Source organism: Perognathus longimembris, chromosome 6 (genome assembly GCF_023159225.1).
Source record: "Perognathus longimembris pacificus isolate PPM17 chromosome 6, ASM2315922v1, whole genome shotgun sequence".
Classification (NCBI taxonomy): Eukaryota; Metazoa; Chordata; class Mammalia; order Rodentia; family Heteromyidae; genus Perognathus; species Perognathus longimembris.
In genome coordinates, this window is record NC_063166.1 from 25,129,916 (window position 1) to 25,144,657 (window position 14,742).

The following is a 14,742-nucleotide window of genomic DNA, read 5'->3' on the forward strand; positions in this document are numbered from 1 at the left end:
TCAGAAACAGACTTGCTGACACAAACACTTAGGCACACCCCTAGGGGACAGCTGGGTGTCTATCCTCTGTAGGACTTGTCTATTTCTGGAGCTTACTCTTAAATATGAATGCCCAGCTGAGGAACAATATTTAACACAGGAAAGCTTCCAAAATGTAGCAACCAAAATTATTACAAAATAAACTAATATTTTTTTAAACACAGGAAAAAGAATCTGAGAGGAGCAGAAGGGTAATAAACCTTTTCAGCTAGTCAAGCAAGCACTCTACCACTTAGCTATATATCTCCAATCTAGAAGAAAATTTAAAACAAATAACAATCTTAAATATATGAATATATATTAACAAGCAATTACTTTGCATGTATGGTACAAGAACAGGAAGATTACTGTAGAAAAAGAACAAGAAGGAGCTCTTAGTCATCTTCTAGTGAGAAACCTAGGAGTTGAGCCTGTTATAAGCCAATAATATTTTGTCAGAAAGTCAGCAAGACTGTTTTCCTGATATGCAGCTCAGAACTCTTTCTATGAACCTATGTGTTTCTACCAGCTATCTCTTTAGGAAGCATTGCAGCAGCAAAGAGCCCACTAGCTTTGTTATTGGTGTTCCACAAATGAGGAAAACTCTTAGCTTCCAAACCATTCCAAAATCAAAGTAAATGTTGTTAGTATAAATGTGGACAGGCTGGCTTTTAGATAAAATGCAGCAATAGTTAAGAGCATGAAGTTCTGCATTCTGAGTAGACAGGAGAAAGTGCAGTTTGCTGTTTAAATGAGCTCATACTGGGTAGTGATGCATTCAGCATGGAAATTTCTGTCTTATCTCTCAAGATCCATCCATACAAAGGATCAAATAAAAATTGGGGGGAAAAATGTCCCATAAGCCAGGACAGGGAATGTTACCATTTTACATTGTGTGTTCACCTTGCTTGGCTACAGGATACAGAGTAGCAGGACTGAGGAGTTCACAGCATTTCAGATAAAGATTGGAAGGCAAAAGCTAAAGGATTTTCCAAAAGGTTAATCTTCTCACAGAAGGGTGCTGCATAAGCTCAGAACTGAGAAGGCTTATATTTTGTTCACTCTGGAGATAAACATCATTGTAGAAGCTTTGAGAAGATTTGTGTTGGCAGTCTGAAAGTTTTAGTTTTGGAAGCATGTTCTAGGGATCGCTCAGCTAATGTCTATAGAAATATTACAAAGTCCAGAAAACTAAAAATTGAAAGCTTCTGGTCCTAAGCATATCAGTTAAGGACTATTCCACCAGTAATTTTTCCAAAGGAGAACTTCTGTCCTTTCTCTGCTGTTGTAATAATAGTGGGAATCCTCGGGCTGGGGATATAGCCTAGTGGCAAGAGTGCCTGCCTCGGATAAACGAGGCCCTAGGTTCGATTCCCCAGCACCACATATACAGAAAACGGCCAGAAGCGGCGCTGTGGCTCAAGTGGCAGAGTGCTAGCCTTGAGCGGGAAGAAGCCAGGGACAGTGCTCAGGCCCTGAGTCCAAGGCCCAGGACTGGCCAAAAAAAAAAAAAAAAAAAAATAGTGGGAATCCTGCGGGAGGGTCTCCTCAGTATATGAACAAAGTGAACTGATTCACAATGCAAGGGAGCCCCAAACTCCAGGAAATGTGAGGATGCTTTGGTTTCAGTGGAGCACATGAGAGAAATAGGATGAGCTGTCAGTGAGCTGCTGTGGCATGCCTAACCATATATGCTGTTGATGTTCCTGGTCACTGAAGACAGTGCAAGGATAAACAAGGCCGAACAGAAACCTGCTACTGTAGATCATTTTTGTATCCAGGAGAACTTACGCCTAGACAATATTAGGTTTTGGAAACACCAGGGAACAGGGAATATTGTGTTAATGATTGTAGATGCTAAAGCAGTCATTCTCCTTATATGCTAGGTTTTTATACAGGTAGGTTAGGATTGTCATGAGCTATTATGTGGAATAAGTAATCATTGAATAAGTCCTCTACTATTGGTACAAAACCATATATAGTCTTGGGCTTTAATGGAAAATTTGGAAAGAGGCTCAGTGTGGGGCCTGTTTCATTGTTAGTAGATTCTGTACTTTTCATTCCTCTGTTTTCAGTACATTGTGGCCCATAGCCTTTGGGTTGTCCCCTCTGTCCAGTAAAGATAGAAAAGTGTATCAACATAGATCAGGAAATGCCAGAGTCAAATCTCAATTAGAGATAAGCTGTATAAGACCTTTTTACTTAGACAGAGGTCCCTGACCAGTAAGTTGACCCAGCTTATTTCATACAGCAAAAGGGACCTTTTTTTTTTTTTTTTTTTTTCAGAAAAAGACCCTAGTGTCACTTGCATGGCTTTTATTGGGGAAGTGCCCTGCCTGCTGGCCCAAAGATCATTTTAGGTTGCTGGTTGCCATGGAGCTGCTGTAATTGCAAGGCCATTCGTTTGAAAACTTGATGTTTTTTATCTTGTGCAGAAGGTCTTCTGGAAACGTTCTTCTGTAATTACTAGTTCAGCCCATTCTGGAGCCTCCCATCTTAGCTTTTGTCTTTTTCTGAGCCCACTGATCTGGGGAAAGAATCTGTTTACAAAAAGAGCAGTGACAGCTGGTGGACTTACATCACCAATTCAGTAGAAGCAGAATACCAGAAGGAAAGGGTATCCCAATGAAATTTAAAGCCAGTGACCTACTTAGGTTTCTTTTACCTGTAGATTTGGGTGATAGACCTGTGTTAGTGGATAGCACTTTAAAAATGGCTTTTAAAAGGTCCTCTGAAGCTTTCTAGGCTTTGCCTTTCAGTGGATCAAATGGGGCTTGCTGAGCCGCTGGCAGTATTCTCAGGAGAAAATTACACCAATTTCCTATTCCATCTGTATTTTGGCTTTCCTAGATCCCATCAGTATGTGTGTTAATGGTAGAAGTCAGGTCTAGGTTCCAACTAAGATCCTGAATATTTTTTTATGACAGGGTAGAGATAACTGCACATGAATTTTGACTTAGAGTCCTTTCTGCATGCATATATTGACTTCCTCATGTAAATGCCCAACAGTAATATATCTGGATTAGATGGTAATTTTATTGTTAGTTTTTGAGGATCCTTAATACTGATAGCATTTACGATGTGTAAGAGTCGTTCGCCTCTCCCCCCAACTCCATCTCATCATCTGCATTTTTTATTTCTTGGTGATAGCCATTCTGACTGGGGTGAGATAGAATCTCAATGATGTTTTGAGTTTCCCTTATGGCTGAAGATGTCAAACACTTTGTTATGTGTTTATTGGCTGTTAGTACTTTTTCTTTTGAGAAAGTTGAACTCATTTGCTCATATATGAAATGCATTCTTTTGGTGGTTTTTTTTTTTTTTTAGCTTTTTATGTGTTCTGGATATTCTATATCCAATTAGTAGCTGACAACGAGTTATCTACCCTTCTGCAGGCTATCTCTTTACTCTGATAATTTTTCCCTTTAATGTGCATAAACTTTTTCATCTCATGCAATCTCATTTGTAAATTCTTTCTATTATTTCTTGAGCTATTACTATCGTGTTCAAAAAGTTGTTGCTTATACCTGTATCTTGAAATGTTTTTCCCCGATAGTTTCAAAACTTTTACATTCAGGTTTTAGATCTGCTTTGAACTGATTTTTGTGCAGGATAAGATGGATCTAGTTTCAGGCTTTTACATGTGGGTATCCAGTTTCCCAGCAATGCTTATTGAGACCATCGTTGCTCTAACATGTTTTTGACATCTTTATTGAGAATGAGATGGCTGTCGCTGGATGCGTTTATATCTGGGTTCCGTATTCTATTCTGTTGGTCTGTATATCTGTTTTGATGCCAGAAATATGCTATTCTTGTCACATTGGCTCTGTAGTATAATTGAAAGTCAGGTATTGTGATATCTCTAGCATTTTTTTCCTTTGGCTATTCTGGGTCTTTTGTGCTTTGATATGAATATTTGAATCTTTTTTTCTAGTTTTTTGAAGAACAACATTGAGATTTTAATAAGGACTGCATTAAGTCTGTAGATCACTTTTATTAATATAGCTACTTTTATAGCATCAAATCATGCAAACCAGATACCTTTCCCTGGTCAGGGTTTGCCTCTTTTTTTTTTTTTCATGAGGGTTTAATGGTTTTTTGTTGGAGAGGTCTTTTGCCTACTCAGTCAAGTTTATTCCTAGGTGTTCCTTGTATTTTATTAAGGCATTATGAACTGAAATATGATCTGTCTTGAAGAAAGTTTCCACAGACTTCTGAGAAGAATGCATATTCTATGGGTTGGGTCATTCTGTAAACATCAAGTTCATTTGGTCTATAGTGGCATTTAGTTCTGAGGTTTCCTTGTTGATTCCTTATTATGCTAACTCAGGTAGACTGGAATATTAGCATACATTCTATTGCTGTGACAAAATACTGGAGACTAGGTAACATACAGAAAAGAAACTTAGGTACTTAACATTTTGGAGGCCCAAGAGGATGACACTAGCTTCTGCTTGGTTCCAGTGAGGGCTTCACAGAGGATGACATCACAGTGACATAAGCATGTATAGAAGAGACCACAGAGCAAGACAGGAAGCCAGTAAGAGAGCTGAGAGGGACAAGTCTTTTTTTTTTTTTTTTTTTATAACAACTCACTTCCTGAGAATTAACTGGTATCCAATGAAAACTTATAATAATCTCTTTTGTTGCCTTTTTTTTTGTCTTTTATAGTTTTTTCTTTTCTTTTTTCCAGAACTGAGGACCGAACTCAGGGCTGTTCTTCCACTGAGCTAAATCCCCAGCCCCCAAAAACTTCTAATAAGCTCTTTCAAACACAGTGCTTCCAATGACTTCTTCCTAGGCTCTATCAGTCTTTCCAGATGCATTGTGCTTGTAGACTGATTTGTTGAGTGGTAATCCCTTTGTACAACTATGTAAAGATAATAAAAATATAATGAGAGAAATACAAAAAAGTATTATAACAAAAGACCGGTTTATCTATTTCATTGATTTATGTTTGTGGAAAATTTAAAGATATAAATCACATTCTTAAGCCCAAAAGACTCTTTGTAGATAAATGAAATGTAGACATAGACAAATTCAAGGTCTAAATCCTTTACAACATTTACAATTGCTAAAATTTTCCCAAAAGACCTGGCAAGTGGTGCATTGGTGCCACAATTTATTTAAATAAGTACTATTCACTAATGTGTTTAGTTATTTTAAAACTGAAAGAGTAAATATTGAAATAATGAAAATGGAATTATAGTTTCTATTTGAACGTTCTAATTTTGCTTATTTGTCTAAAATTGCGAAATTCAGAACTCTCCTCCAGAAAATTAGATTTTGTTAAAGCAAGGTTCATAGGACCCAATTTTTTTTTTTTTTTTGGCCAGTCCTGGGCCTTGGACTCAGGGCCTGAGCACTGTCCCTGGCTTCTTCCCGCTCAAGGCTAGCACTCTGCCACCTGAGCCACAGCGCCCCTTCTGGCCGTTTTCCATATATGTGGTGCTGGGGAATCGAACCGAGAGCCTCAGGTGTAGGAGGCAAGCACTCTTGCCACTAGGCCATATTCCCAGCCCATAGGACCCAATTTTGATAGCAAAATGCAAAACACTATAGTGAATGTCTAAATGAGTAGTGCCAAACCTTTTATTTAAAACATCTCCATTGCATGAGTATATGATAACATTTTTAAAGTTTAATAATTTTCTTATGCGTTTGCACCTTCATCCAGTGATTGGCGTATATAGTACGTGCTAGGCAACTTTAACTTCTTCCTAACAGAGCTTTTAAGAAAGAGGTTGACTATTGAATTAATGGGAACATAGGAATTATGGCGCTGGACAAATACTATAATAAGGAGGTAATTTAGGAAAGGAGGAGTTGGGTGACCATCTCATTTAAGAACTTTCACTTCACCATTAGCAACATTATCCATTTGGCCCTTCTGTCTGTGACTTCCAGGTCCTGTCTGCACACAAAAAAGATAAATTAGCTTAATAAAGAAACTTCAAAATTACTTTTATTAGTACTAATATATATAATATATATATATATATATATATATATATAACTATTATGTGGGGAAACCTGAAAACAACTTGCTTTGGCTTCTTTGTCACAAAATATTTAGTTCACTGTCAATCATCATTTTCCTTTGCAGTTCATTTCCTCAGGAAACTTTGCATTTTAGCACCATTTATTAACATGGACATTTCTCGAGGCATGGCCTTTTGTGGAAGGATGAGCTGTGGGCCTCTTTTTTTCTGTGTGATCTCTCCTTTTCTCCTTTGCTACTTCTCTCCTCTTGGTCAAAGGGGAAATGGCTACTCTGGTTAATTTTTAATGAAATCTATTTGGATTGTAATAAGGACTTTTATAAATACTTATATGGGTGAATGGTTTGTGGCAGATAAATGCCCTAGATTAAAATTCATAAAAGTTTAATATTTTATATGAAAAATTATATATATATATATTTTTATATATATATGGGGGTTCTGATACCAAGCTTTCAGCTCACTTTATTTGCTTTCTAGGCTGGTACTCTACCACTTGAAAAATTTTACATATATATATATATACATACATATATATACACACATATATATATACACATATACACACAGGTTCTGATACCAAGCTTTCAGCTTGCTTTATTTGCTTGCTAGGCTGGTACTCTACCACTTGAGCCACAACACCAGTGTGGTTTTTTGCTGGTTAATTAGAGGAGTCTCATGGACTTTTCTGTCTGGGCTTGGCTTTGAACCATGGTTGTCTGGATCTCACATTCCTGAGTAGCTAGGAGTGAAGGAGTAAGCTAGCCAGACTGAGTTTTGATGATCTCAATTTTGTTGGCAGTATCCAAAGCATCATAATCAGGAGCTACCTGGTGGAACACATGCTGGCTTCTCTTGCCAACCTCATCAGCCACATCTTCACAGCCTGTTTGATTCAGTTACTGGCCTTGTCCTTCACAATGAGCAAAAGTGTGTTGTCCTTCATCTTCACAGCCAATTCAGTGTTCCCAAGAGCTTGACAGTGGCAGGGTGGTCAAACGTCTGTCTTCCGAGGGCACCTGGGCTGCTGGAGGGTAGGCGATGTGCCTCCTTCCTTTTTGTGGCTGTGGATGCCTTTCTTCACTGCCTTTAAAGCCTTTGTTTTGGCTTTGTTTTGTTTGGGAAAGGGAGGAGCTTCCTTTTCTGTTTTAGCACTGTCATAGAAAAGGTGTTATTAGTGTGTGTATGTTTGTGTGAGTATTTTAGTGGTACTGGGTTTTGAACCCAAGACCTAGTGTTAGGAAAATGAAGGAGAATGGAAAAGGAATAGGCTGGACTCAATCATCAACAGGCGAGAACTGTTTATTGAGGAACAGTGAGGGGCACAGACCTTCTCCTGGGTTTGGAGGTTGTGTGAGGGGGTGAATTTGGGACCAGGCTTATATGGGGTCTGAGCAAGGAGGCAGAGATTAATGAAGAGCCACTAGGTCTAGGAAGTTGGGGCTTTTCCATTTGGCCCACAAAGGATTGTTTACAGCTGGTGTAGGTGAATTACCCTGCCTACATATAAGTTCACATACACTCAAGATTTTGCCTGGTGTCTGTATGCACCGCAATAAGGTGGGGGTCAATCCTTTACCTGGTATTACTACTAGAGCCACACCTCCATCATCACCTCTAGCTTTCACTATTTTATGAGTAGGGTCTCACTTTTTGCCCAGGGCCAACCTGAGACTGGTTCTTCTATGCCTCTGAAGTGTATAATTTTTTTTATTATAATGTAAGAGCAGAGTCCTGGAAATAGATTACTTTAAATTTGCATTTCTTTTTTTTTCTCTCCTACAGGAAGGAACTTGAAGCCTTCAAAGGTAATTGTGTTTCTCACTCTAAAGACCTTGAGAGCTAATTGATGTCACATGTTCTCTTGATGATGATGAAAAGAACTCCTTTTAAATCAGACAGTTTACAGCAAAGAACAGAGGTCTTCTTAATACTGTTTTTTAAAATTACAAGTGTGTTTGATATTCTTTTGACTATAAGTACCTGCTAATGACCATAAGTAGTCTGTTTTAGACTGTGCTGTGAGGTTTTTGAGTCCTGATTGAAGAAGATTCTGTTTCATGCTCTGTAAATCTGGGGCACATAGAGAGGAGGAGTGGTAGTGATAGCAGAGGGGTGAGAAGGTGGCCATGACATCAGATAGGGGTGAGAGGATGGCCATGACATCAGAGAGGGGATCTAGCATGACATCAGATGGCCATGACATCAGATCTAAGACTGGGCCCCCTCAGTGAGTGGGCTCACAGTCGCTTACTCCCTCAAGAGGTTTCCAGCGGCAGACTTGGTCCTGTTCTCACTTGGTCTCTCTCACCTTTCCAGGCTCAGTTTCTCCTTCAGTAAAGCTAGACACTCTGATGAGACATATTCCGAGATGCACACAAAGCAATCTAGAATTGCTCTTTACAGAGCTCATAAATGAGGAATCCTGAAGAATGATTCTTGGTTGTACAGACACTATTCTTGGAGAAACCCTAGTGAAAACAAAAGACCATACACTTTCTAGCAGCCCAGGCTGTTTCACTTTGCAATTAAGTAGAAAGAAGTCGCTGTTCTTAGGAAGATTGTCTGTACCTAGGAAGACCTTAAATTATGTATTAAAACTTGCAACTTGTTTCATGATTATTATACTTCACATAAACTAGCACTGACCTTTATATTTGCTGGGTGATTAAAGGTTTTTCCAGTATATTATTGAATTGTCAATGTGTCCAATCCAGTTGGATTACAGACAGATGTCTACTCCTCTAGGTAAAAGGCATAAAGACTTATTCCTATTCTAGACTTGTTTTGTCTAGGTTTCTGTTTGGCTCTCTGCAGCTGTAGTGAATGATTAAGCTCATGGTCAGTTCTTGATGGCAATGTTAAATGATCATGTTATATAAATGCAGTATCATGGCTATCATTGTTCTTAATTTATGAACCCCTAATTTGGTCTTAATTTGTGAAGCATGAGGAGTTTTTAACTCATGAAGTGTACTTTTTCCTCTCGTTTCTTTTGATTGACTAGCTTAGCATCTTATGTAACATTAAGAGATGGAAAGAAACAATCATGTTAATGTTAAAAGACAGGCAAGAACACACATTATGTAAAATGTCAGCTTTACTTGCATGGCGGTGTTGAAGCATTCTTTTTATAGTTCAGCCCTGTTCACAGAAGAAACCAGCAGTTTGCAAAAGGTGAGGCAGTGTTGCATACTGCTAGATAAATTAAATTTAGGCTAAAATATCTTGTTTATACACAGATCCCTAATTATGTACAGTATTTAACAGCACATCCCATCCACCCACAGGACAGTTTATGAATTTGTGTAAACCCTACATTTGAGTGTTGTGACATATCTAGAGTTTTGGTACCAGTGGTTCATGAACAATTGTTTGTTCTTGTGCTGGATGTAGTGACAGTCGTTGTGGAGGCTGATGTGAGAGGATCACCTGAGTCTAGGAATCTAGGACCAGAAGGACACAGAGAGTTCCTATCTTTAAAAAAAGTTTTCTCTTGAATGGTATGCTAGAATTTCAAAGTGGAAGTAGCTTATAACAAGAAAAGCAGAAATATAAATGTTCCTTCACAGTGTTGATGGTGGGATAAGCGAGACATCTAAAAGTACTTTACAAACCCATTGTAGCTTTTTGTAAAATCTGTCACAAAAGACCAAGGCTATTATATATTACTAAAAGGTTCAGCCCACCAGGATAATGTAACAATTAAATATGCACCCAATAGCAGAGCTCCTGATTCTCAATAAAGCGAAGATAGATGAATTTGAAATGACCAAAAAAGCAACATAATAACAATAAACTTCAATACTTAGCACTGGATAGAAAAATAAGATAGCAAATCAATATGGAAACATGGGCTTGTAACAATACTACAGATTGAATAGACCTAACAGATAAAGAATGCTCCACTCAATACCATCAGGATGTACATTCTTCTTAATTGTCATGAAACTTTCTCCTGACTAGATCACTTCACTTTTTTTTAACTTCTAACTTTGCTTTTGTATTTCCTTTTTAAGTTGCAGAAAAGCAAAAGATACTGCCTCCTGCCATTATTTTATTCAATTTGTGCCTATATTTAGAAGCCCTTTTGTAAATTGAGGAAAAACTGACTTTTAGGAATCAAAATGTGAACTTAGAAATCCTCAATGTTTGATAATACAGGACAGTATCATGCATTGAGTTCTAGACCCTCCCTTCTGAACTCTGGAGGGTGGTGACTTAAGTTCACCTGTCACTTCTGCTACACAGGGCAGATGTTGTTTTAATGATGCTGAAAGGGCTTATCACATTCCAAGTGTTTCATTTCTTTAAGCTATGTGTGTATGAGAGAGACAGCCACTTGAATGTGGACAGTAATAAAAGAACAGGAGATATAGTCTGTGGAGGTAAGAGGAGATTGATCTTGAGGACAGAACCTACAGCTTGGCACATTTTAGGCAAATATTCTGCTGAACTACCTCTCAGTTCCTTTTTATTATTTTTTTTAATTTTGAGAATGGTCGCTAAGTTGCTTATACTGGCCTTAAACTTGTGATCTTCCTGTTTTTCAGCCTCTTTAACAGCTAAAATTACAGGCATAAACTACCACATCTGGCAAAAGTAGGATCTTAAAAGTACTAATTTTATGTTTTTATTGGGGAAGGAATCCCATTATTGTAAGCACATGCAGAGAATGTTTTTGACAGCCCTGAGAAATGGAAAATTAGCCATGTATAGACTTGTTTGTAATTAGGGTTATTTCATTTAAAAATTGTCATTCTATGTGTACAACTTAAGAGTACATTTAAGTTTTTTAAAGGGTAAGTCTAGAAGTTTTGTGCCACTGAAAAACATAAGTGGGAGGGAGGTCTAGGAGTAAATGTCTTCTTAACTCACAAAATTCCTGGCTCAACATGACCTTAATATGTGCACATGCTCCTTTATTTTCAACTAAGTACTTTGTCAAATTAACCATCCTCATTTTCTTTGTAAAACTTACTCAGAGTGTGAGTCTTATGCCTGGTAGGCTACTGGCTAATACTCCCAAATATTTATTTCCACAAATTAAGCTAAATACCCAGAGAGTGGTGTTGGTTTACAAAATCATTTATACTAGTTGTTATTGTAAAATGTTGTTTAAATAAATATCCGATAAAATTATGAAAGCTCCGTTTTAAGAATTGTAATAAAGTTATGTGTCTGGGCAGGAAGTAAGAGTAACTCAAAAGAACCAGAGTATAGAAGGGCTCACTTCTGCTTATTAGCAAGTGTAAGGCCCTAAGTTCAAACCCCAGTACTATCAAAAAGGGAGGAGTAAAAGAGGAGAGGATAGACATGAAATTTCAATTTGAGATCTTACAGATGGGACATTTCCCATGATGATTGCTACGTTTAAGTAAAGACAGAAGTCATGAAATGAAAGATATCTTCCGTGTAAGGTCCATCCCCAGGAGAGCTCCATGCAGATGCCCCCCCCCCCCACACTTGTTTGTCTTCACCCAGTACCTGCATTACCTAGGTAATTGGCACACGTGGAGGCAATTACCTCCCCCTTCTCTGAGATCACATCCAATCCACCTGGCCATACCTCCCACCTTTCCCTATATAATCAGGCTCTACACGAGTCCTTGCTCTCTTTCCTTTTTTCTTCCCTTTTCTCTCTTACTCTCTTTCGCGCTTTTTCTCTTCTTCCTTCCCCTCTGTCTCCCCACACCTCCATTTTGTGTGTGCTGGCCAGTAGTTTGCCCTCCCCTCAATAAGCTCCTTTCTGCCTGAACCATGTGGTGGGCTTCCTTTCTGGTGAACCTTACATTCTGAACTAGAGATTTAGGACACTGTTAGAAGTCTCACGTTCAGATGATTTGAATGTGGAATATGACATAACTATCCTAATCCTCAAGGCACTAAGGTGCTGTGGCAGAGATTGTAGGGCAGAAGTAAATATGTAATTTGCTTATAACCTGAGGGATAGTAGGGATAAGCTGAGGTGGAAGTGGCCAACCAGGAAGGTGAGGACACACTCACAGAGCAGGAAAGAACAATAAGGACATTCCAAAAAGAGGAAAGAACAATTACAAAGATACAGCCATGTTTCTTTCAAGCTAAAACTTAATTTCTTGATTATTGAAGGAAGTTCAAATATTTTTCATGTCTGAAGCATATGGTATGTGGGGTGAAGTAGAGCATGTAGGCAGCAACAGATGATGCATAGCCTTGTGTCGTGCAAGGAATTTGGACTTTTCCCTCTAGATTGATGGTCTCCACAGGAGGTATGAGTATACAAAACAATAGTAGCCAGAAGCCAGTGGCTCACCCCTATAATACTAGCTACTCAAGAGAGTAAGGTCTGAGGATCATGGTTGGAAGCTAGCCCAGCCTAGCTAGGAAGGTCCATGACACTCTTATCTCCAAGTAACCACCACTAAGCTGGAAGTTAGAGCCATGATTCAAGTGGTGGAGTGCTAGCCTTGAGCAAAAAACCCCTCAAGGACAGCACTCAGGCTGAAGCTCCAGGACTGGTGCACACACACAAAATAATGAGTGAAAACCGAAACTAGAACTTCTTTTTGTTTCTTTGTATTATAAACTAGTTCAGGAACACATATAGGTGAATATACATACTTAATGGTACATGTTAAAATCTTTACTCAGGTGCTGGTGGCTCACTCCTATAATCCTAGCTACTCAGGAGGCTGAGATCTGAGATAATGGTTCAAAGCCAGCCCGGGTAAGAAAGTCTGTGAAACTCTTATTTCCAATGAATCACCAGAAAACTGGAAGTGGAGCTGTGGCTCAAAGTGGTAGAGCACTAATCTTGGGCAAAAGAGCTCAGGGACAGTGCCCAAACCACAAGTTCAGAAGCCTCATGACAAAAATTAAAACAAACAACAAAACTTCAAGGTTGCTATTACAGCTCAGACAAACTCTAGGAAGTGGGAAGGCCTAGGGATTTCAGTTAGGATAGCAAGATCAGACTTGCACTTCAGGGCAGGTCTTTGGGGATCATCCAGAAGACAGGAGAAGAGCAGATAGAGAGTAAGAAAGTTGATTTGAAAATGATAACTCAGGTCCGTTGATCCCAGCTACTTGGTAGGCTAATACTGGAAGGTTGCTTGTATTTGTGAATTTAAGATCAGCTTAGAGAGAAAGGGCAGGGGATGGGAGAGGACAAAAAAGAGGGGACAAAGTTTTAATTGGAAAGCAACCTCCATAGATTATTCCTTTTCATCCCTTGCCGTACTTTCTCCATTTGCCAGTTGAAGGACATTTGGATTATTTTCAGGTTTCGACTATCATGAATAATGTTCCTATAAATTTTCTTGTGCAAGGTTTTTGTGTAGGCATGTATTTGCATTCTTCCTAGGTAGTTAAAGACTAGCATTTCTGGATCATATGATTATTTAACTTCAGAAACGAGCTGTACTGCTACATACTCCCAACTGCAGAGTGTGAGGGTTGTAGTTTTTCCTTGTCATTGACAACATCTCTTACTGTTTGACCACTTACATTGAAGTCTGAGATCCATTTCCAGTTAATTTTTCTGTTTGTGTGACATGAAACCAGAAATTTCACTTGCTGGAATCCAGTTCTCTCAGAACCATTTTGGGGGTTGTTTGTCTCAATTGCTTTTGTCTAATTTGCTTTGACACCTTTATAGGAAACCAGTGACCACCATAGTAATAACATGGCTCTCAGTTTGTTCCTATGCGCCCCTGCATTGGTGGTGACTTTGTAATAATCTTCAGAATTAGGAACTCTAAATGCTCTCAATTTGTTAGTATTTTTGACATCATTTTCACTCTTTAGGTCTTTTACATATCCATGCAAGTTTTACAGTCACTTTGGCAATTTTTATTTATTTATTTATTTTTGCCAGTCCTGGGGCTTGGACTCAGGGCCTGAGCACTGTCCCTGGCTTCTTTTTTGCTCAAGGCTAGCACTCTGCCACTTGAGCCACAGCACCACTTCTGGCCATTTTCTGTATATGTGGTGCTGGGGAATCGCACCCAGGGCCTCATGTATATGAGGCAGGCACTCTTGCCACTAGGCCATATCCCCAGCCCCCACTTTGGCAATTTTTAATCCACAGTTTGATCAGACTTATATTGTAACTAAATCAGATTGGGAAGAACTGCCATGTTTTCTTTCCTATTGCATCTTCCAGTGCATGAATATAGAATTGTTTCCTTCTTGGTTTAGATCCTCTTCCAGTTTCTTCTAAGGTGAGCAAGGCTGTGTGGAGTCTTTCAGGGATGTGTGAAGAAATAGTGTCATCTTTGCACAGAGGACAGAGTGAAACCTAGCCCTTGGCAGTTAAGAGATAAGTGGTGATGGAGGGGGTGGTCTCAGCAGCGTCTTGGTGTGCACGTGGTGGGTGGGGTGGGAACCAGATGGCAGGTTGTAATGGATGCAGTGTTCTCCCTTGTTCAGCAGTGTGACCCTTGTGCTTGTCTGGTTACTTTAGAAGTGCTTAAACAAATGAGGAAGAAGAGGCAATGCTTTCATAAGCTAAGGAAGGAAAGGAAGGAGAGAGGTGGAAAAGAGAATTTGGTTTTGTTTTGCTTTTTTAATTTGGCAGAAATTTTGCGTGTATATATGAAAAGGTGATAGAAGTTATGGAGAGGCAGAGGCTGAAGGTAGAGACGCGGGCTGATTGATGGTCTGTCACTCAGGACACCAGAGACAGCAGGATTTACAGTATGCTATTTTGAAACAGGAAAAGACTGTCGACAAGTGTTTG

The 14,742-nt window shown here is 39.0% G+C and overlaps 1 protein-coding gene across 1 annotated transcript in view; it reads left to right on the top strand.

Annotated features, from left to right (window-relative positions):
* Positions 1 to 14,742, top strand: part of Dtnbp1 (dystrobrevin binding protein 1) — an 86,401-nt gene that overhangs the window by 36,689 nt on the left and 34,970 nt on the right. The window contains exon 7 of the mRNA XM_048348439.1: positions 7,806 to 7,828. Within this exon, the coding sequence (XP_048204396.1) occupies positions 7,806 to 7,828 (23 nt within the window). The remainder of the gene's footprint in view (positions 1 to 7,805; positions 7,829 to 14,742) is intronic.